The following is a 23,556-nucleotide window of genomic DNA, read 5'->3' as shown; positions in this document are numbered from 1 at the left end:
ACCATGAGACACTATTGCCTGGAATTCATCATAGCAGATGGAGTAAGTCTTGCACGTGGTTGCAGTGTTGCACGAGTATATTCACAAGAGAGGAGGGAGAACTCATTGTGGGTTCTTCCTGCCCTTCCCACACCCTCTAAGGGTATGTTTCTAAGAGCAAGCTGAAGTCAAAACAAATCCACTGTGAAGTTCATGAAACTACTGAAATGCAGATGGCTATCAGTTGTAGTAATTCCACTGTAGAAAGAACACAGTCTGTGAAGAAAAGAAATTGCTGTATACACTAAAATTAGAAAAGCAGATCCACAGCCAAATAATTATTTAAAAACTTGCAGGTAAACTGAGAATCAGCATTGACAACCCACTGAAAAAAATATCAGCTATTTCCACCATCAGAGGACAAACTGATCTGCCCAAAGCAGACTTTCCTGATTGTAGTGCAAGGACTGTGTTCTGCCAGACAGAATGAGAGGACTCATCAGACTAGCTGACTGCCTTTGTCTCAGCTTTTGGTAGGCATTTCTGGGAGTAAATGCTTAAGGGCATTAGGGCTTGAAAGATTTTTTTAGTATTGATATATGCAGACAATAGAGGAACTCCAAGACATCTGAATGGCACCTATTTAAAGAAATGGCACTGCATTACCATTTTAGTGGAAAAGAAAGAAAGCCTAGAGAAAAATCCCCAAATTATACCCTAGAAATGTCTCTAGAAATGAGTGTAGGAAGCATGTAGCCAACTATCTCCCTTTCATTGCAGACTCAGCTTTACAGTGTATCTAAGCAAGATGAAACCTGCCCCAAGACAGGAAAATTTGGCCAGGCAGATAAGCTGAAGCTTAAGAAGGCAGAAGAAATCCTATACTGAATAATGCTAACATCTGAAAGCTCCAGTAGGCCACAGGGGACCAAGAGCCTGAATGGACAAGCCCAAACCAAAGGACAGGAAGGGAGTAAGCAGTTTATAGTGTTACCAACTGCCTTTCCAAATCCTGTGTTTCCCAATCGGTATCTAGGAAGCCCTTTAGATTGTTGACTTGCAATAATGCAACAAGACCAGATTCTTGAAAGACTAAAAAAAAAAATTCATTCAGAGTTCCTGCCTATATCCACTCTCCTTCCTATACTATTAACCCTTTTAGCTACAGATTTTCTGATGATTTCTTAGTATAGAGGAGAACTTTGTGTATTGATCCTTCACTTCTGGTGAATTCTCCATCTACTTGGCTATAAATTTTTTTCTGTAATCCACATACAGGTAATACCTTGCTCTATTTTTCGCTCTCTTTCTTCCATCCTGTTGAAGTGACAGTGCTATTTTCATGCACTTGTATCTCACTTTTAGGTAATCAGCTTTATTTTCATGCACTGCATCTCATGCTGTAGGAGCACTCCTAGACCAAGACCAGTGAGACCTGGACTTCTGCAAAATGTCATTGTTTTCTGTTTCTACTGAAATGAACAGGTTATCCAATTACTGTTGTGGACGAGTCCCAGGTTTTCTTCTGAATCCTGGAAATGAGTGAAAATCTTACATGCATGTTTAGCCCATGCTTTCTATGGAAAGTGAGGCTTTGTACTGCTCAAGCAAGTGGCTGTTCCAGTCATCTTCTTAACTGTACCTGTTCCTGTTGAAGAACTAAAATGCTGAGGTTATGATGAGGGTTGTTCAGAGACTCCTAATTACCCATATCTTTTTAAATTTGATTTTTAGCTTATTTATGGAATGTAGATTTCTCAGTCTAGTTGATGTCTTCCCTTAATGATACACAGGGCCTGGAAGGCCAAACTATTTTTTTTCCCAAGCATGTCAACAGTCTTTGATACTACTGCCTGGGATTTGGGTAATACGTTCATGGATTCTGGCAAAAGTGGACAAGATTGCAATGGACTGCTCATACATCTACTTTTGAGGTACAGGCTGATAATTGGAGAAAACTGTAATTAAATATTTGGTCTACCATTTTGGCTTCACAGCAAGAGCCTTTCCTTTGAGCTGTGCAGAGCATTATACTTGAGAAGTTATTTGAAAGCTAATTATTACCAGGCCCATGTACAGAGCTCAGTAGTCAAACATCCAAAGATCATCTGATTTTAAAAAATTAAACTTCTTGTTTGTTTTTTCTACATCAGAGTTATGATTCTTTTTTGTTCCTCTTTCCAGACCTCCCAGCCTTTTCCTAAAGCCATAGGGATTATAGATTTGATTTTGTTTCATTCTGAGATTATATAGTCCTGTAGCAGCATTTGAGCCTTCAAAAAGTCTAGCAACCATCATGTAGCACAAAATGAGAGAACTGTTCATGTTGCACTTCAGCATAATTACTGGTAAAAAAGTGGAGCTGTATTAATTCCATGATATTAATTTTTGTGAACATATATATACAATTTTCTACAACAGTTTTGGCATGCTAGTCAAGCCAATTTTCAACATATAGTGCTGCTGCTGAACTGTAAATTTTTAGATATCATTGGTGCTGACTTTTGGACACACAACTGCTGTTGGGTTAATAGTTAAGGTCAGCTCAGATGCTGAAAGTATTACTCTTGAAACTGGTGAACAGGAATTCCTGTAGAGCAGAGCTTGCTTTCTGCTCTGCCAGATACTGAGTTTTTGGCCTTCTGGGCTGTATGCAAAGTCCTTCTACTTTCACAGGGGAACTAAGGAGATGAGAGGATTGTTTGTGTTTTGAATGGCTTTTATTCAATCTGAAAAGAGGCAACTGTTGCAGGTTTTTTTCATACAGAACATGTGGTCTGAGACCGTGCAATTCTGATGGTAAATATGAATAATATGAAACATGGATTAAGGTAAGGGGAATATTTGTTTGTTGAGATAAATTTAGTATTTGTAAAAGGGGACAGATTGTTGTACCTGGCAGTGAGGTGTCCTGTTTACTGCAGAGGAGAGGTGCTGGGTGGAAATTTCTACCTCCTTTGCAGACCTGCTTGTGTTTCATCTTTGACCTGGAGGAATCAAGGCTAGTAGCCACTGGCTATTTCTTAGCAGTTAGGGGAAAAGGTGTTGTAATTGTTATTTATGGTATGGAGGTTTGTCCCTCCCATCACTTGACAGAGACCCATCACTTCATAACACCTAGGTTGGGAGATGTAAGTTGCAGAAGATTCTGGAATCTGGAGATGAAAGCTTCCAAATTGTACTAATCCCTAAAGTTTTGGGGATACAGACAGTATATCCAAGCAAACATTCAGCTGGGTTTTCAGAATAACTCGGGCACACCTTTATGCTGAGACAACAGTTTGAATGTACAGAGTTTCCAGATGAGAATGTCACTGCCTAATTGGGAGAAACATATTCAGGTCAAGTGCCAGATACAGTTATGCAGGATAACAGTGTTGGTCCACACAGCCTTTAGGGAAGCAACTTAATACTGGAGTACTGAAAAAGAATCCAGAAACCAGTGCACAGCTTTGAAGGAAGCCAGCGGAAGATATTTTTCTCTCTTGCAGACCATGATTATTGATTACTCATTTCTGTGATTCTCAGACACGAGCTCTTCATTGACTGGAATTACATTTATGAAGGCAGTTGCTTTCTCTGCAGCAGTAACACATGTATGGCATGTTCTGTTTGTCACAGATGCCTGAGTAAGGGAGAGCACCTGTTATTAAAGGCATGATGGTGTAGACAATAGGATGGATAAACAGACCATGAAATTACATTGAGTCAGTCCTATGCTGCCAATCCTGAACAGTCAAAACTTAAGCCTTAAGTACAGGTTGTTTTAAAAATTATGATTTTTTTTTTTTTTTTTTTTTAATAAAGAATGAGTTCCTTTTATTTGCTTTCTGGTGCATTAGCAGCCAAGAGTAACTTCCCCCCCCACCCCGTGAAACCTGAGATTCTCACAAAACTACTGATACTTAAGTAAAGCAACAAATATTCTCAGAATTGGCAGGATGAATGGGCATGACATGATCCCACAGTGCAGAGATTAGAGACACAAAAATCTCATATGAGTAGAAAAAACTACATGAGAAAATTCAGGCTGCAATTTATGCTCTTTCATTATTTAATTGTGATTAAAATACAAGAGCCACAAGAGAACAAGCTTGATTCCATTCTGTGTGTGTTAGACTATGGTAGTGCCACCTGCTCAGCATTTTTCTTTCTTAATGCAGCTTTTGTACTGAGCCTAGGCAGAATTACTTGGAGAAGCAGCAGAAAATTTGCAGAAAGGCTTGTGATAGTTGAGGATTAGAGGGCAGGAAATGGGTGATTCACTTTGGCTTCTGAAGACAAGCACTAAAACAGAACTGCAGGCAGGAGTGGAAAGGGTGTTTGGGAGTATGAACTGATTCTTATTTATAGAGGGGAAAAATAGTGGGGTTTGCCTTAAAGCTCTGCAGGTTTGGGTGCAGTTGCAGACATAGTTGTCCAAACAGGTGACTTGGGGTCCTAGGGTGGCCTTGGATCCGTAAATTTATCTCAGCTTCTTCAGGAAGGCGAAAGTCATCCAACCTGGCACCATTTGGTATACTTTGGTGAATGACTGAGGCACTGAAGAGAGCAGCTGAGCAATTAACAGATTATTTTCAGTATTTATAAACAGTTGTTTTGTTGGCATATTGTTGGCTTCCCCTTTCACCTTTTTTTTTTTAAATTGTGTCTGTATCTCTCAAAAATATTTATGTGCCAAAGGGAAAGTTCTGGCCCCTGCACAAAAAAAGAGTAAAGTCATTATAATTTATTTCTGCTCTTTGTTTCTCTCGGATACTATAGGCAAGGCTATCGGGCTCGTGTCAGTATTTGCTATTGAGCCTAAATATTTGTCCTCTCTCCGGGTATTGTCCCCTCCTGAACACTGACAGATCAGCTCTAAGCAACTGGCAGATTTGCTCCACAGAGATACAAATCCGTTTGCCTGTTCCCTGAGTTGTTTCACTAGAGATGCAAATTGGATAATTGCTGATGTACAAATTGTCAATAGCTGCTTGTTGAAGATCTGCATGCACAATTATACTGTTTTTACAGGAAGAGTTATTAAATATTAGTGCTAGTTTCAGTAAATATGCACACACATTTTTGAATATAAATTCAGAATTGTATGCTTCTCTGGTGAGTAGAATGAACTAGATTAAGCACAGCATTTTAAAGCATCCTTTTGCTGTCTTCTCCTTGGAACACAGTATATGTGCTTTGACTGCACTTCCTCCAGTCTCTAAGCCACTGCAGAAATTCCAGCCATTGAGCAGCTGCATGTATGCTTGAATGAAGTGTGTGCTATTCCATGTGTCAGCAGGAAGAGATAAAAATAGAGCTTTTTTCTCCTTATTGTCATGAACTGTGTTTCTGCTGCCTACCCCAAGCCATTTATTCTTCAAGTCCAGTGTAAAGGGAATATGTTTAAATTAGGTTCAGTGCTGCAGTTGTGGAGCACAGGGAGACTGTGAAGCAGTGTAAGGATTGCAGCCATTTACACCTAGTGCTTAGTGAGACAGGGCATATCACATTAATGCATGGCTGCTCTTGCTGCTGTCCAGGCAACTGGCATTTTGCTGCAGAAGTTGCCTTTTGGTTTTTTTCCCCCTTTCCAATGAGGAAATATACTGAAATAGCTGACAAAAGTCCTCCTTGATGGAACTGTCAGGTTTCACAGTCTGAGAATGAAGCTCCTTTGGCTTTGTGCTCCCTTGCTGACACATGCTGGTCTCACACCTTTGCAATAAAGAATTGCTGCTGTTGCCAACTCATGCACCAAATACTGTCAGCTGAGAGATCTGGAGAGCTGGTGGGTGAGTTGGTTTGCCTGGCACTGGGCATCCCTGAGTGGGAGAACAGTTCCCTGGTATAGCAGGAATATACATTTATCATCATGTGATCTGACATATGTGAGCTGCACCACACATCAGGACTCTGTGACTTGAGTGGTCTGCATGGTTTAAAATGGACCAGGACATGATACCCTTTAAGCTACTATTCCAGATACAGGGTTTATAATGTAACAAGCCCTTTCCTCCATGACCTGACCTGGTAGCAGTGTGACTGAGGAGAGATGCTGGGAACGTAGAATCTGAAATGGGGTGTTCTTGGAGGTGGGAGAGGTCTTGGCCTATCCTGGGAAGCACAAAGCTGGTTCAGGAGGCCTTGGTTGCCTATGCCTTTGATGGAGTTGCAAATAATGTGGTCTCGCCTCACCTTTCCAACTCAAATTAATCTTCAAATTGTTCCTGAGGTGTTAACAGCTGATTTGGCCTACAGTTTCTGAAAGAAACACTGTCTTTACATTATGTATGTCAACATCTGTGCAAGGACTACTGTGAGTAATAGCAGGACACAATTTATGCCAAAAATGTGTCAATGCACACACCTCTGTCACTGGTTTCCTTTCTGCTAAAGAAGTGCCTTGCACAGTGTCCATGGTACAGACTGGCATACATGAGGCTGACACTTCATGGTGGTCCCTGTTACTGTCAGGAGTTGCTCTATGCATCATTCTGAGTGCACTTACATGTCAAGCATGTAGGTAATAATTAAGAAGCCAGTCACTTCCTCAACAATCACAGAAATTCAGAACAAATGAACCGATTGTATATTAACATTTATGTATATACACACAACTGCAATGAGAAAACAAAAGTTTAAAGTTTAATTCAGTGTTAAAATATTTTTAAAATATTCTACATGTAGATCCCACCAGATGGTAATTTAAAATTCCTTTTGAAGTGAAGGATTCAAGAAGCAATCACCTTTTAGCCTTTATAAACACTAAGATCTTTTAAATGTCTCCATTCTTTGACAGCTTGTCCTAGTTACCTGGGCATATGACACATTTCCTGAAAGGAAAATAACTGTGCTGTCAGTCCAGATACAGTCTGTCCTTGGTTTTCTCCCTGCCTTTTCATCTAAAGGAATCACAGCTGTAAGAAATGTGAATTTTCTAAAATTTAGCCAGGATAGGCTTTTTTTCCTAAGTCAGCCTCCATTAAGCAATAACATAGAAATGAAGTTAATTTTCCTTACTTTGCTCTCAGATATCCGTTTTACATCCATTACACTTTATATGTAATAATTCATTTCCCAGGTTTGATCTTCTAGTTCATTTCAAGCCAGTTCTTCCACTTTTAATATTTCCTTCAGAGAAGTGAAATGGCAGGCATATTATATAAATAACTTTCTGATATGTTACTACAACTGTTTGAGCAATGCCTTTCTTGAAAGAGAGTTCATTAGCAAGTGAGCAGTTCCTGATTATAATGTAAAGCACCATTTTACATGGAAGGACAAGCCTGAGTCATTTCTCCAATTGTTCCATTAAGGGAACAATTCTTGGCTTAAAGCATGACTGGGGCTATAAAATCAAAATCAAAATAATTGAAATATAAAGGAGGTCATTTACTAACTCTTAGACTGGGGTTATGAGGGGTCTATTCTGAAAAGGTTACAGTGATCAAAAATTAACAGAGATGACTCTACCCATTTTTGTATGTGTTAAGCCTCCAAGACTTAAAACTTACCATCTGATGAATAATTAAGAAACTGTAGTCCTAGAGACAAGACACAAAAGGCATCTGTAACTTTGTTAAAATGGCGGTTGCAATGTGGTGCCATCCATTTCAAGCCAACTTTGATCTGATCTTTACTTAGATAACCATACCTTAATATTCCATAGTTGTGTATTATCCACCCTCAAGTAATCTCTTGGTCAAATTTATTTTTTTTCAACATTATATGGCCTTTACAGCACATCACCTAGCAGTTTGTGGTTTAAATTTTTGTCACCAAGTAGAATAAAGCACTGAACAAGTTAGGAGGTTCATAAACACATTTAAATTGGCTTTTAACAGCCAGTCAGAGCAGAACAGCATGCAGATCAGCAGAACTACACAGATATGCCTCTGTTGAAAACCTAATGCAAACTTTCTATGGTATGGTTCAAGCAGGTACTGTCCTCTCGATTAAGAGAGGACACCTTTAGCTGCAGGGAAGGACAAGCAGAAGGCTTGGAGCCATGATACAGTAGGTCCAGACTTCCAGGGCAGTCAGTCTGGTTCATCACATCAGTACCAAAATAATCTACTTTAATGGGTTAAAGACCCAGATGACTTGAGATGATCATAATATCTGGATTTACCTACAACCTAAGAAAAAGTCCTCCGAGTGTGGACCTTGCAACCACTTGGAAGAGCAAAGCTGTTTCTGCAATAGGAGAATGGATGTGGGGAGTCTTTACAAGGTCACCTTCATTTTCTCCTCGGAGAATGTTTAAAAGATTCTGAAAAATAGAGAAATTGTGTAGCGTGCTTATCCAGGGGGCTTATCATATTGTATTAGCAGTTACTCATCACATTTAATTAAGATTCCTTTTTAGCTGATGTGAAATATTATTAGCTCCATTCATCCCATATCAGTAAAAAGGAATAATAGTGGGATGTGATCCTAATAGGAGATGATAGGAAGCTGCTAATGCGACACACATATCGTGGAAGGGAAAGAGGGCTGTGACTGCCAGAGTCTGTTTTGAGGCCTGCGATGCCTTCAGTTTTACAGGCCCTTCTCATGGAAGGTATTAAAGTAACACACCTAGGTAGGTTACTGGCTTACAGCCTCATCAGTGAGAATCAAAATAGACATTGATTAGTATTTAGTTAATTGGCTTTCAGAGGAGGAGACATTTGAAGAGGTTCAGTGATAAACTAGTCAGAGTAGGACAGCGAAAGGATTAGGTAGGTCTAAATTGATTTTATATACCTGTATGATATAATTTATTTTTAAAATGAAGAAATCCCATGAGGATAACAAACCCAAACTAAACTAAACAGTAATAGTATCCTTTCTTCCCCTTTATGGTCCAGATAGAGGAAAGGGCAGTTTCGGCTTTCATCCGTAAAATTCCAGTAAAATTATCCCTTTATTTGTGATCAGAGCCAGAGGGAGCTAGGGAAATAGGTTCCAGCTCTGAGGTTCAGAGCACAAAGCCACCTTCAACCTCTGAGAGACAAGGCACTGCATTTTCCACTCTCTGAAGCTTTGTGTGTTTTTTGAAAAGAAGATCCAAGCAGAAAACTTCACACTGTAGTCATCTGGCTTGGAGATTACAATGGTTTGGGCTGCTGGAATAGGAGCCATATACAAGAGGAATGGTTGAAGCCTGTAAGCTAAACATAGGTGATGAAAAAAGAAAAATAAGTTATCTTTCACGACTATTCCTTAGGTGTCCATGATCCATTACTATGCTATCCTTTCTAAGTGGTGAAGCCCACACATTCATTCATGTTTAAAATAGATGCCTCTAAAAGAACTGAAATGTGTCCCTTTTTCTTTCACTACCACTTCAAGCATCCAATTAGTTGGTTAAAATTAGGTTCTGCTTTGAAAGACTAAAATTGATGCTTCAAGTTTCCATAGTTACTGTCTTTCTATTAATTGTGCTCAGTTAAAAAGTAGGGAGTCTCTTTTGCCTGCCAGCACTGGATTTTGGCAGCCATGCTGGGCTCTGTTGTCTTTCTGCACCGGTAGTAATATGGACTGTCCTAAAGTAAGTTTACCTGCAGAAGGTTTTCACAGTAGAGACTAGTACTTCATGAACAGTTTTGTTGAGGGGAAGCAGAAGGAACTGAATTCAACTGAATTCTCTTAGGAGTGTTCACTCTCCAAGGTAGACACAAATAAAAACAAGCTAGTCCTGTCCGGGAGATCCAATGCTAGGAGAACATCTAATCCTGCCTTCTGTCTTCCCTTCAGGTAACCTGAAATCCCCGACCTGAAATTTTCCTTCTTTGGGGAATCAATCACAGCCAGCCATCGAGATAGGGGCTGAGGCAGAAGGTGGCTGTAGTGGCTGTAGACAGGAGTCCAAGCTGCTGATCCTGTGATCACCCCATAGAAGCAGAGTGGCCTCCAGTGGCAGGAGGCGACCGGATAGATAATGAGTCTGTGCTCTTGGCCTCGGTTCAATAGATCATCTAGCAGAGAGCAAGGGGACAGGGCGGGAGGGAAGGGGCGGGCAGAGTTTGACAGTCTGCAGAATGCTGTTACAGGCTGCAGCAGCAGCCAGGAAATGCTTCCTCCTTTTCACCTTCACAGCAGGATTTATGATGGTCTGTGAGCCTGTTGCCTTTCACATAAAAGTGCTTGTATATTAAGAATTACATTATTTTTTATTTGAATTTGACAGAAAACAGTAACCAGAATTGGCTTTCCATAATCCAGACTAAGCAGTGCACAGCTCTGTTCCTGTCCTCCTGACATTCAGAGCTTTGTCTTCTGCAATGCTTTTGCTCTCTTTGCAATATTTCATGTCTTTATATAATACAGGCAGCACCCACACACAGCACCAGTCAGCTGAAAGCAGTCGCAATGCCACCTCCCTCCTGGTCACATCCAGAGGGAGACTTGAGCCACAAATCAGACATCCCAGTTTTTAAAGATTTGTCTCAAAGTCCACATTTTTGGGATGTGTCACCTAGCAATCCTAAAATCAGCCCTCAGCAGAGGTCTGGGTAGCTGTTTGCCGCTCTAGTCTGTTCAGTTTAGGGCATTTACGGAGGCTACATAGCACCTGGTTTGACATGAAGTCAAAGAAAAGTCTTTTCTTTTGTGGAGGTGGGGCAGGTGGCAGCAAGGCCAACCTACCACGGGTCCTCAGGGGAACATTGTCCCCAACCGCTGGCCACACCACCTCTCCCCATTCCCTTCCCAGGTACTGAGGGGCACAGCAGTGCCCCCTCAATACCAAGTCCCATTTTCCTGCACAATTCACTGCCCTTTACCTTACTGTTTGTATTAAAACAAAGGTAGAATGGCTGATGCTTTAGCTGTCCACACTATATTTACAATGCATTTATAAAATGAAAATCATCTGGGTTGGTTTTTTTTCCTGTTTTCAACCATGAACTCTTAAAAATAGTCACTGGGGGCCTACAGACATGGTGAAATGCCCATATAAAAGTCCATCTACTTTATCTTGTAGGAATAGTCTCTCCTTAACAGCCTCTGCTTGCAACACATTCACATGCTGCATCCTCCAGAGTCCAGTGTCCGATTAGAGCTGGAAAGATGATACAGAGCATCCTGGACGTGTGCGCACGCTGTCTTGGTGATGCAGCAGATTAGTCCTCACTTTGGTGAGGAAAATGTTAAAACTTGTGCTGAGCAAGTACTAACAGGTGCTTTCCAAGCCAAATTCTACCGGTGGGAGCAGGACTGGGCACAAGTACAGCACTAGAAGGATGTTACTTGAGAAAGTTGATGTTTTTGTGGGAGGAAAAGCCTCTTTTAGTGAAAAGAGAGTGAGAGGAGCTGCAGACACCTTGCTCTGTTTGCTTCTTCAGCAGCTGCAAGAAGCCATTTAGCCTGTGTTGTGCTCTGGCCACAGCAGGCTGTGGTAGCAAGCAAATCAATTTTTGCTTTCACATATCTCAGAATATGCTGGCAGAGCTATTTGGTAGTTGAGACAATTGCTTTAATACACAGCCATGTAAGATTGCTTTCTCACAATGAGATCGATAATCTCTGTTTAAATTCAATTTCAATGTCATCATGGACAGTAACCTGAGACTGAACTGGAAGTAACCTCCATGCCCACCTCCTGCTTTGTATCTGCATGTTGGAGCAGTGGGGGGTTACAGATCTCCCACAACATATGTGCTATAATTACCCTGTTTAATGTTGGTGACTTTAAATCCAAGCAATGGATTAAAGCTACAGGCTCCTTGGTGGGGAGAAGTTTTCATTTTGTTCATTCCTCCTGCCTCTGAATCATTAGTGCAGAACAGGTCAAACAGATGGAAGGGCAGAATGAGATTTATTTGGTTTTTCTTTAAGACTCCAAGTTGACACAGTCCTTAGAGATCGTTGGGATTTTTTGGGAAATGGATAGTTAAAATGGTTTGATTTTCTTCTGACTGAATCATTTCTCTGTCTTTCAGTTCAGTATCTGTCATTTTATTATGCTGATGATGGATTTTTATTTGCTTTCTTTGTTGTGTTTCTGGTTGAGGGGTTTTTGTTTGGTTTGGTTTGTTGGGGTTTTTTTTAAATAAAAAGATTAAATGGGCATTTTAATCCCAAAAAGGCTTAGGGATGATCAGTGAAGCCAGAATGTCCGCAGAGATCCTCCAAATGACACAGAGAGGGTTTTTCAGTGCATGCTGTTTGCATTTGATATGCTCTTTCGGAATCAGTGCAGAATGACAGACTCCTCATAACAGTGAATATTCATTAAGCCTGCCAGAGGCAGAAGCTGCAGTCAGTACAGCATCAGTGGAGGAGGCAGGGAAGAGAGAAATCAGCTTAATGACTAGCTTTCTCTGCAGTTTGCTTCCTGCTTATTGCCTGATCTCAGTTTTAAATAAATTCATTTAATTAATGTGTTTTGCTACTTTGACCTGCGGATGGAAGGGTCTGTGATTAACGATGGGGTATTCCTAGTCTCACGGTGGCTTTAGTCAGCATGGTCTGGTGTCTAGAAAAAAAGTTGGAAAAAGATTTCCTTGAAACTCAATAATAATAGATGGTTTGATTGAAAGCTTTTATCTAAATGATCTCCTGAGTCCATGAGCTACCAGATTTTTAAAGACAGGGACAAAGTGGGGAGTGGGGAGGGGTGGAACAGAGTGAAAGCAAGCTGCTGTCTTGGCTCAGCATGTCATGCAGTGAAAAATGTCTCTGCAGGGAGACAGAGCTGCACAGAAATGCTTTCTTCTTCTCCCCCTTGAGCAGGGGCACATCTGTTCTAACACAAGTTAGCCTTCTTCTGACAAAGGTTCTTTAAGAAAGCAGCAGAGGCATAGGAGGTAGAGACAATGTACATGACACTCAGAATATATGGCCAGCTCGCATTATGGGAAATGAGCACCACCTGTTCCTAGTAAACACCAGATTGGAGCTGTGGGGCTATACAGGGACAGGAAAAAAAAACACATGGCCTCCCCAAAAGAGAGAAAAATGTCAGTGAGATAGAAACTGCAGTCTTAGTCCAGACCTGATAGGGTATCAATTTGTGGGCTGAGTGATGACATGTTCTGTGAGCAGGCATTTTGCCCCAAATTTAGAAGACATCTCAATTTCAGACTATTTGTACCCATCACTCAGCGCTTTGACTTTGTTCCACTTACATATCAGTTCGGATGGTTTTACAAGCTGATGAAAGCCAACCCTTCAATTGACTGAATTTGCAAATGCTGCATCTGAAAAGACAGCACTGTAAATCTCAGTGACAGACCTGTTCTTTGGACTTTTGCAGCAGAGTGTCATTCAAGACCTAAACTGTACTGGTGGTATTGCTGTCATAACTAAAATGTGGCCTTTTAAGGGATGGAAATGGTGCAAACTTAACAACATGGCTGAGCTTTCTCAGGTAGTTCTGAATAGAAGATGACAATGCCTGCCTAGATGAAAATCCCACAAAGTGATTAGGGATAAGAAAGTGGCCTCATCTTGCAAATAGTCGTAGAGGATTTTGGGGGCTGTCACTGTTAAAGAGATTAGTTTCAAACTTTTTTTTTTTTTTAGTACCCTGGCATGGTCATCAGCACAGCATCCCCCAAACCCTGATGCTGCTTATCTTGCTCCTGAGGGTGGAATTCAGTTCCTTTTGCACTAGCCACCCAAGAGTTAGCTGTGTAGTTTAAATTGTCTGTCTGGGCTTTATCTGTAGCTCAAGAAGCAAAGGTAATACAGCTCCAGCAGAGAAAGGAGAGGAGCAAAGAAAATTCAGTACATCTAAAACCAGGCGTTTAAGCTAGGTGGATTGAACTGCCTTCTGAGGGTGCTTGTCTCTCTTTATAGACTGTAGCAAGAACTAAATTAGACAGTTTAGATTGGATACCTACTTTTTTTGGTGGCTGAATTTAGAGAAGGGATACCTTACTCTGTGAATGACATCTGAGAAGAAAATTTAGGTGCCTACAGCTAATACATGCTAAATTTCAGGGACCTGTTCCTTGTAGTAGGTGTCTGGGCTCCCTGAACAGAGCACAGGGAGAGTTAGGTACCTCTGAAAAACCTGCGTGCTGAGATCAGAATTGCCTGGAACATGGGAGTGAGAAGCTCTGTGCTCAGCGAGGTGACACAGCTCACCTGCAACCTGCTCCCTTTCTGGGACCTTGGAGCCTATGACATCCACATGACACTTTCTATCTGACAATGTGTAGGAAATCGGGTGCTTTCAGAGCAATTAGGACTTACTGAACAAGTGCCTATTGACTGAGATTTGTATGTTTTTCAAGTCCTGTGAGAGGTAGAAGGCTACAGCCTATGACCTGTAAATGCCTCTGGAAGAGGCAAAAGTAGCTAGGCACTGTACCATACTGCTTCAAGCTTTCAGGTAGGTGATTTTAGGATGGGGGGGGGGTTGTATGTAATTCTGCCTGTGCATTTCAGACAACAGTCACTGGATGGAAAAAGAAGTATTTTAAAAGACAACCTAGAAGTCCTTTCCTCCCAACTAAATATATGATCTACTTGACTGCAGTCTCTGTTGCTCTAGGTTCCATTTAAAGTCTACTGAGACACTTGTATTTTGGTGAGAGTAGGAGGAAATGGAAAGGGTGAAAAGTTCATTTCCCATTTTAGCTTGCAGACACTCAGGCGGAGAAGCATCAGAAGCTGCAGGTGCAGCCTAGATTGTGTGTTCTGCTGCATGCATGCATTTTAAAAATAAATCATTTGGTCATTGAACATGAAGACTGCTGTATTCCTTGAGAATAAAGCGAAGGGGCAGTCTCCAGAGTAATCCATTGAGTTGCACTAGGAAATGGCCAGACTCTGCGCTTTTATGTGGGAACTCTGGCAAAACCTCCCTGTGTAGGTGTAGGAAGAAGAGAAGTATAATGTTTTAAATAAAGTGTTTTAAGTATAGCTGGTAGATTTGCTTTATTTAGATTTTCCTCTAAGCTTAATATACAACTTTAAAGCATTCAATAAGACCCAGAAAATATGCAAGAGAAGTACAACTAATCCTGTTAAATGTAAAATAGCATCTAAGTGGAAGGTTTTTGTTGTTAAATTCCTGCTGATAAGAAACAGAAGAGATGTTTAAGGAAGCTTTGGAAACTGGGTGGTAAGTGACATTTATCCTTGATCTGAAATGCCTAAACATACAATGTTTTTACTACAGCTGAACTGTGACCTTCCAGCCTGCCAATACAGATAAACACACATGTTATCAGGTAAATCACGCAGAAGGGAAATTTCCTAAGGAGACTTTTGAAGCCCCACTTGTAGGAAATGATGGCTATTAACTCATTAAGTTCTGTGTGACTCTGTCTTTTTGTATGTGAGCTCTCCACACAGCTGTAAGGATAATTAGCATCCTTTGGCTTGCTGAGTATTAAGGAGTATTAAAATGCTTAGTTTGTATGGACAACGAACATATTCGGGGGCTGGGAGAAAAACACATAGAAATGCAAGAAAACCTCCTTAGTCTTTAAGTTGACAGAATCCTGATTCCAGGGTAGATGTGATGGGTTTGTTGTGTTTGGATACAGTATGTCAGATGGCTTTGTGATAAATGTTACTGACTTCATCTGGTGAGTGGATTTGTTTAGGCAGAACCAGATTAAAGGCTCAGTATCCTGTTCTGAATTAGATTTCAATAATGCAGACGTGTATGTGCACCCTGTTAGACTGGCAAGAGTTTTCATGCAAGAGATACTGTACCTTAAGGATACCCTCTATTCTTGCATGTTACTATATTTGTGTGGTAAAATGAATAATATAAAGTCACTGTCATTGTCTTGTGTCCTGTCTTCAGCCTAATATGCTCATATCAAAATGGCATGACCACACACCATGTTGTTTCAGCTGTGCTGTGGTGGCACTGCGGTCCATAAACTGTTGTAACCCTGTACACTTCAAAGCAGGTTTTGGACTATTCACTGCTACAGGGCGTTCCCCAGCCAGAGCAAGGATGGTTCAAAAATGATTTAAGGTCACCTTCAGCTGTTTTTTTCCTGCCAGGAACAGGAAAAGAGCATTGGGTCCATGCCAATGTTGTTTGGAATGAATGTTGCATGGGCTTGTTGGGAAGGAGAAAGGATTTATTTGTCAAATAGGGCTTAATTTATTATGTACAATGTGAAAGCTCACATTTTTGTATTGCTGGAGAAAGACAATTGATTAATAATTTGGAAAAAGGCCAAGACACACAACATTCACCTTTGTAATTTATCGTCTCAAAGAAACAAAAGCAATATAAAAGGTATCTGACCAAAATATTTGATTAAGCAGAAATGAAAGCTGGTTCATATTAATGCATTTAGTATGAAAGGACTTGCTAGGACATTGTTATTACCAACAACAAACATGTAACAAATCTGAATTTGATAGTTAAGACTGTAGGAAATTTACAGAAAAGCTACAACTGATAAAATAGAGGAACTTCCACTTTAATAATCACTTCAAAAAAGAGATTTGAGACTAGGGAGGTTAAGGTCACTAAAACAACTTCAGCAGTTCCTGGAAAGAATGTAAAGTCAAATCTTCTTCATCATTAAATACAGTCTTAGGGGGAAAAGAAGTGTACAGGTTCTTCTAATTCTTGGTTAAACATCACATTGTAAAAGCAGTCATACAACCTCCTTCACAAAGATTCCATGTGCCAAACCTATTACCCAGATGGTCTCAGAGACAGTTCTGATGTGTCATGTATACACATTTCTTTGGCTCTGTAACATGGACGTACTGTGTAAGTATGAAAAAGCTTAAAAAGGATTCATGCTTTCCAGTGGTGTTTATTTTGCTGCCAGGCAAGAGAAAGACCGTCAAGCAGTGTTCTTTAGCTTTTGAACCAGGAGAGCCTTAGATCAGGACGTATGACACTTTTTTTTTCACAAAATAGTACGAAAAAATTTACAAATACAAAAAATTGTACAAACAACATTACAGAAGATGAAGAATCATAAAAGAATAAGAAGTATAGGCAATGCTGTTCATTTCATGAAATGGCTGCAAAAGTAAATGCAGTATTCTTCATTACTACTATAAAGGTACAGAGCAGTCAGCTGAGGCTTACTGAATAGCATTTTCTGGCCTGGAAAAATGTTAGAGAACTCCCTTTAGATTGTTTACTTTGTTTTCTCTTCCTGCCCTCTTTCACCAGCAGGAGACCTAGGATTTCTCTGTTTCTTCTTCTTGCTTCTTTCCCCTAGCCTCCTCTTCCAAGGGATATGGAGTCCCTCTCAGCTGGTTTTCCAACCCTTGTAGTAATGCAGATCCTACCTTCTTCTTTACCCCAAACATCTTTACCTATTCAACTGGACAGCTCTGGTGCAGAATACATGATGCCGAGGCTTAATCAGATCGATGGTATTGGCTTTGTTTGTGTAGTATTGCAAAAATTTGTGTGTGGGTAGGTGTGTTAGAAGTGTGACAGGTCCTGTGTTTGTGATACTGCACTTTCAGAGTGTAGATAAGAACATTTTCATCAGATTTGAGGGTTTTAGCATCAATGCATGAGCATTGAGCTTTCCCCTGATCACAATCCTTTAAACACTTAAAAGGAGATACTAAAATGTATGTACTGTTCCTATTAAAAATTGGGAGTTTTGTAAATTACAAAGAATTTTCAAAGTTTAAGAAAAAAGAAACCAGCCAAGTTTTAAGACTTTCTCTCATAGAAGAACCTTATTTGTGTTGCATTCATTATGCTAGAAAATTGTCCTTGTCAGGGTAACATACATAAACATTTCAATCTGATTAGCTCAATCTTGTCAAAATCATGGAAATAAAATTAAAAGTTGCTTCATACTGCAAGCCTAAAGCCGGGGACAGAACTTGACTTAATATTTGCCTATATAAAATATTGTGATCTACCATTCTACCATATCAATTCAAAGAACCAAGAGCTAGTCACCAGTCTGGTGTTTTTCAGCCTTTATGTTGTGATATTACAATAGAAAAAAGAAACATAATAGTGAGGACTTTCCCGGTTTGAGAACTCCCTGCAGTATTATTTACTTCTGAACCATTCTTGACAGCTTACCACAAATTTGGCACCAGCCCTTTCTGATTTCCCATTTTGCTTATAAGTTCATAGTTTAGAAAAACTTTACAACTGTCTTACGAGAGTCACCCCATTTCCTGGCAAAAGGGAACAGGTTGTTAGACCCTCGCCTTGAAGAAGACTATGAATATTTCTGAGACCAGATTCTGCACCCTGATTGAAGGAGGCCTGTGATATCTCTACCCAGGCAATTCAGTTCACACCTGTTCTTGCTCTAGGGCAGTGTCTGCTGATCAGCCGCATTGCACACATACATACATACATACATACATACATGCTAATTGGTTCTCAGGTTCCTCTTTGGAATGCACCAACTCATTCCCTCCATGAGGAATCCTGGACACAGTTGACAGGATGGTTTGCTAAGATAACCAGCAAGGATGTGCAAACTGCAAGGCTGACTCCCCCTGCCCCGGACACTCCTCTAACCTTATCCCAAAAGACTTGACACCCTCAAAGATACTCTTGTGCTGTGCAATACACATGCTTGTGTTTCATGCTATAAAACACTACAGTGGGCTGCATCACAGCAATCTCTTATTCCATGCACTTTAAATTCAAAAGGAAAATGGAGAATAACTGTATTTTAAGGCACAACATGGGATCCAGAGCATGTTGGGCCCAGCAGTATGTGGAGTGAGTCAGTGCATCCTAGCATTGAGCAGGCTGGAGAAGAACCAGTCGGTAACACCCAGATGAGCAGCCAGGCAACCAAGAGTCAACATAGAGTGAGACTAAAGCCATAGCTTTCAAATAGGAAGCTGGTATTCACTGAGTGCTTGTATTTAATGATGCTCTAAGCTTTTATTGCTATTTTGACTTTTTCAGAACCTGAGGCGGGAGAGGTGTCCCCCCCAGTGGGAGCTGGTGTGAACAGCAACAGCTGGACCTTTAAATTTGGACCGGGCAATCCCAAACAAGGTGGTCCTGGTGAGTTGCCAGACAAATTCATTATCCCAGGATCTCCTGCAATCATCTCCATCCGGCAGGAGCCACCAAACAGCCAAATTGACAAAAGTGACTTCATAACCTTTGGCAAGAAGGAAGAGACCAAGAAAAAGAAGAAAAAGAAGAAGGGAAACAAGACTCAGGAGAAAAAAGAAAAGGGCAACAGCACCACTGAGAACAGTGACCAGTGAGGGGTTTATACTGAAAGAACCCACTTAGCCAGTTTTTGTAATAATGGCAGATTTCTCCTATGTAGCAACTCCCAACTTCTTCCTACTGTTAACAAATTTCCTGTATGTACAGACTTGAGAAAATCAGCAGGAAATTCACAGTGTCTGTCTAAATTGCTTAACAGGTTTTGTCTTAAAAGCTTTATTAAGTCTGGTGTTAACTCTTTTTCTCCACTCTGGCTTGTTTTCAGAATCTAAAAAGCAGACACAAGTTTCCTTTCTCCTACGCCGAAAAGGAGAATCTTCACAGTACAGCCAGTGAGAGGTTGGACTCTGCACTGTGGTTCCTGTGCTCCTGTCTTGATGACACTTACAGGACAGGTTTAAAAGTTTTAATGTTGTGCACCCTCTATCTGATTGGAAATATTTGTGTGCAGATGTCAGCTAGGTGATATGAGATCAGATAATAAAATGCAAGAAGAGCTGGTAAATATGCAACAGAGGAAACACCTAATGAACACAAATGTTCAAAGATGTTCAGGCTGGGGAGGAAATGTCTGAAAGGAGATGACCAGACTTTTCAAATCTTGAGAAGTCACTGTGTGGAAATACTGAGTCCTATACATGACGTATTGTACACACTCCTGCAAATAAAAACCTCACATTTACAGCTCTTCAAGATACCATAAATTTTATCTCTTACCAAGCAAGCCATTGGGAAAATTGACCCTTAAAGCCCTGCATTACCCTGGCAAGGCTAGCCCTCAGAGTGTAAGAAGGGCTGGGCTGACATCCCAGGAATGTAACTGTGATGCTCTGTGTCCCTGTTTCCACTCTGACATTATTTTGCACATTATGTCTCTGAAAAGGTCAGAGTTTTTCCATGACACTTATGCAAAAGAGAGAAAAAAAAGAAACGTTAACTATGCTATTTGTTATTTGAGATATTTATTTATAAAGAAATATAGCTGTAAATGTTAAAGAAATATGATGCCCTTTAACCCAAACAGAAGTCAATCTAGAGCCATTACGACTTACAATTGCTGCTATTAAAGTGCTTTAGAAAAATTGCCTGAAACATCTGTACTATATCGGCCACTTGCCAATAACAGCTTTATTCTGTAGGGTGACTTGGGGGCTGCCTTTTGCATGTATTAATAAATACAAGAATATCTTCTCTCTCTTTTTTTTTTTTTTTGCATTAATCTGCACTTTGAATACACCTTTGCAAACAAACTGTTCTAATATGAAGAAGCAGAAGCAAACTCCTCACATAAATGGATTTACTAACCTGCTAGCTCTGTGCAGTACCTTCGTGTTACCTCCCACGCACCCTTTTTTGATTTTAGTTTTACTTTTCTATGAGATTATGAATTTCTGACCCTACTAACACTCATTATGTAAAATTCAAGTACTGTATGTATGCTGTATGCTCTTATAAGGATCCTGAAATATTTATTCTGTGCTTGTGTATGTGAATGTCAATGCAGCTATTATTAGAGTGGACTTTAAGCTTTACCGTTGAATGTAAATTCATTATTTCTTTTTGTACACTTGTGAAAAAGTGGAGTAGTGTTAATTTTTTAAGCCACTGTTGATTATCAGTTTTTTGTGTATGAAACACAAGTAAAATATCTTTCTTAAATCAAGCCATGCATGCATTTTGGGATTTATTGGTAAGAATCTATGAAGCTAAAGCTCTGTGAATTACTAAACCTAAGGGTATAAATGGAGTATTGAATGTGGTTGAGGATGTTGCTATAAAAGCAATACATGTATTTTTAAACAGAATATAGCTGATGAGGGACTTCCAAGGGGTTTTCTACATTATAGTACATTCACAGAATAAAGCTCAAGTGTTGTCTTAATTGGAACTGTGTAAGAAACTACATAGCTCTAAAATATCTAACAGGCCCTTTAATCTTGGATCAAAGAGAACAGCTGGATTTCCTGAGACATGTCCTGGATGTTTTGAGTTTCCAAACTGCTGACAGTTCGGAATAAGACAATTTCTATTCATTTTTAAGAACCTGCAGCAAGTCTTAAAACATCACAGAAGGTAAAGCTCTAATAAAAGAATTCATATCTCGAAGCATAAACCACCAATGGCCTCATGTGGTCTCTTCAGAGTTTTCTTTTGCTACCAGTCTTGTTTTACTGGCAATGTAAAAGATGCTACTTGAGGAAGAGAATTCTTGATTCAGTTTTAAAGGCTAGCCAAGAGGAAAAAAGCTTCAGATTTGGAGAGGGATCTGTTCCTTTATGCAAGTGTGTTATGCCAGCACATCCAGACTTACTTTTGTATTTGGTGACTAATCCAACAATTCCCAAAATGTTCATAAACTGGAGTTACAGTGGTAACTTAAACACACAGAAGGATACTGTTGGTTTGTACTTATCATAAAGTAGTTCTCCTCAGTGCCTCTGGCAAAAATCCAGCACAAAGATTTAATTCTTACAGGAATCTTTAACATTTGATTATTTTTAGATTTTAATTGAATTATTGTTTTTCTTTTGAGTGCTTGCATTTTCCTCTATACAGGCCAATCTAGTTCATTCACGTTTCATCAGTGGTCATACACAGCTAGTTTTCCAAGGTTTGCTTTTATCAGAATGAACCAAAAGCAGCAGTATGTCTCTGATTTGCCTGTTTTAACACAAAAATTGCCAGTGCTGGCTTTGTTGCAGGGTCTTACTGCAGGAGAACTGTATGCCTGCATGACTTGGTAGACAAAAGCAGAATATCTGAAAATAAGCATTCCAGTATGGAGATCTGATAGAACAGAGAAAAAAACTCTCAGAGGAGAGGAGAGGAGATGCTGTTGCTGAAATTGTTTAAGAAGAAGCTGGATTGCACTAGTAGAATATACATTACACAGATTCACTGTGTTTTCGGAAGGTTGAATCAGGCACCTCACCAGATTTTAAAAAGATTTTTCCGTATTTGAACCCCCTAGTACAACTGGAATGCTGAGATATTTTAAGTGAAATTTGGCTATTTCAAAACTAGTATACAAATTATACCACTGACATCCTTGATTTTGGATGTCCAGGAGGAGGAGAAACCCTCAGCATGAAGTATTTTTGGAGGACCAGGGTGGCAGGAGGGCAGAATTTATAGATTCTACCACAGTTTTGGGGGTACTGTATATATACCACACAATGGGAACTGAGAATCAGAGGTGGGCAAGATCAACAAGAATCAAGAAACTAAAGATTCTTTTATCCTCTTGCTGACAATGAAATGGGCAAGACAAAATACACTGCAGAACTTATTAACAAGGAAATTACAGTTTGGGGGCTTTTTACCACTTGAACAATTTATTTCTCTCAGAATCCATGTATTTTCTGTGAGCATATTGTCTTTGGAAGTCTGTTTTTTACGCATACAAGATCAGTGGCCAAAACTATTGAGCTTTTATAACAATTAAGCCTGACTTATGTTGTAAATCGATTACATCCTGTCATTAAAAAACCCTCATTTTACATTAGGCTTCTAAGGTTTATTCTTGTGCAGTTTCTTTCTGCTCAGTATTTGGGTCATTGTACATCACAGGAGGGGGATCCAGTTAAAGTTTTCCAATGATCTTACATAAGGGGAAGAACATAGAACCCAAAATGCATTTCCCAAATTTCATATATGAAACTCCCTTACGGAATTAATTGCAGCCACCTTTGATATCTTTTAGGATCATCTGTCATTTCCTCTTCTTCAGTCATTTGATGTGTTTCAAGAACCGCTTCCATTTTTGGAAAAAGCTGTTACACTGTTAATTGACTTTTTCCCCAGGAGAAATGTGAGTAAGCTACCTTTATAGAACAGTGCTTATTAGTACATGATACAGTGACTAAAGTTTCTATAGGATACATAATTCATGTTGGCTGGTCAAAAAACTTCGACCTGCCCATTCTGGGGCTTGACAGTCTCAAGGTTCCAATAAGCAGCATTTCCTTGAGGAAACCTTATTTTATTAGCTCCCTAATCTATATGTAACATATTTAGGTACAAAATGAGTCAAAGAATCTTCCTGTTTCATGCCACTAAACACTTCAGTTAGAGCTTTCTGTGTTTCTAAATGCACTTGTTCTCAAACTGTAATTACATTCTTAAAATGTAAAGTCATTTACTGCCTTTCTTTTACACAATTTGCCTCACATTTTAATCCAGGTGACAGCCAAGTTTGTTTCAACAACTGGTTAAAATAAATCATGTACGATCTTCCTTCCCTATCCTGTTCTAGCAGCAGTTTTGTGGATCTCATATAAGACAAGTATTAAGGAAGGAGCTGACCTGTTATCCTCATTGGAGTCCTAAAGAATGAGTAGGTCACTCAGTTTTGCTGTTATTTAATTGTTTGGAAACTACTGGCCATTCCTTGACACAGACACTTTTTAAAGATAGTGCCGAAAGTCCCATGTTCTGTTAAGGCTCCTGTAAATATGCAGAAGTATCACCTTCATCAAAAGTTT

The 23,556-nt window shown here is 39.8% G+C and overlaps 1 protein-coding gene across 2 annotated transcripts in view; it reads left to right on the top strand.

The window, feature by feature from the left end:
- PCDHAC2 (protocadherin alpha subfamily C, 2) overlaps positions 1 to 22,679 on the top strand; it is a 56,907-nt gene extending 34,228 nt beyond the window's left edge. The window contains exons 4-5 of one of the 2 annotated variants that reach the window (XM_075056517.1): positions 18,797 to 18,898; positions 19,338 to 22,679. In XM_075056517.1, coding sequence (XP_074912618.1) covers positions 18,797 to 18,898; positions 19,338 to 19,408 — 173 coding nt within the window. In that variant the 3' untranslated portion in view covers positions 19,409 to 22,679. Of the gene's footprint in view, positions 1 to 18,796 lie in introns of both variants that reach the window. The other variant, XM_075056516.1, reaches the window with a different exon arrangement.
- The last annotated feature ends 877 nt before the right edge of the window (positions 22,680 to 23,556 follow it).

Source organism: Buteo buteo, chromosome 24 (assembly GCF_964188355.1).
Source record: "Buteo buteo chromosome 24, bButBut1.hap1.1, whole genome shotgun sequence".
Lineage (NCBI taxonomy): Eukaryota > Metazoa > Chordata > Aves > Accipitriformes > Accipitridae > Buteo > Buteo buteo.
The sequence above is the reverse complement of the archived record's forward strand: the minus strand, read 5'-3'. Positions and strand labels throughout refer to the sequence as shown.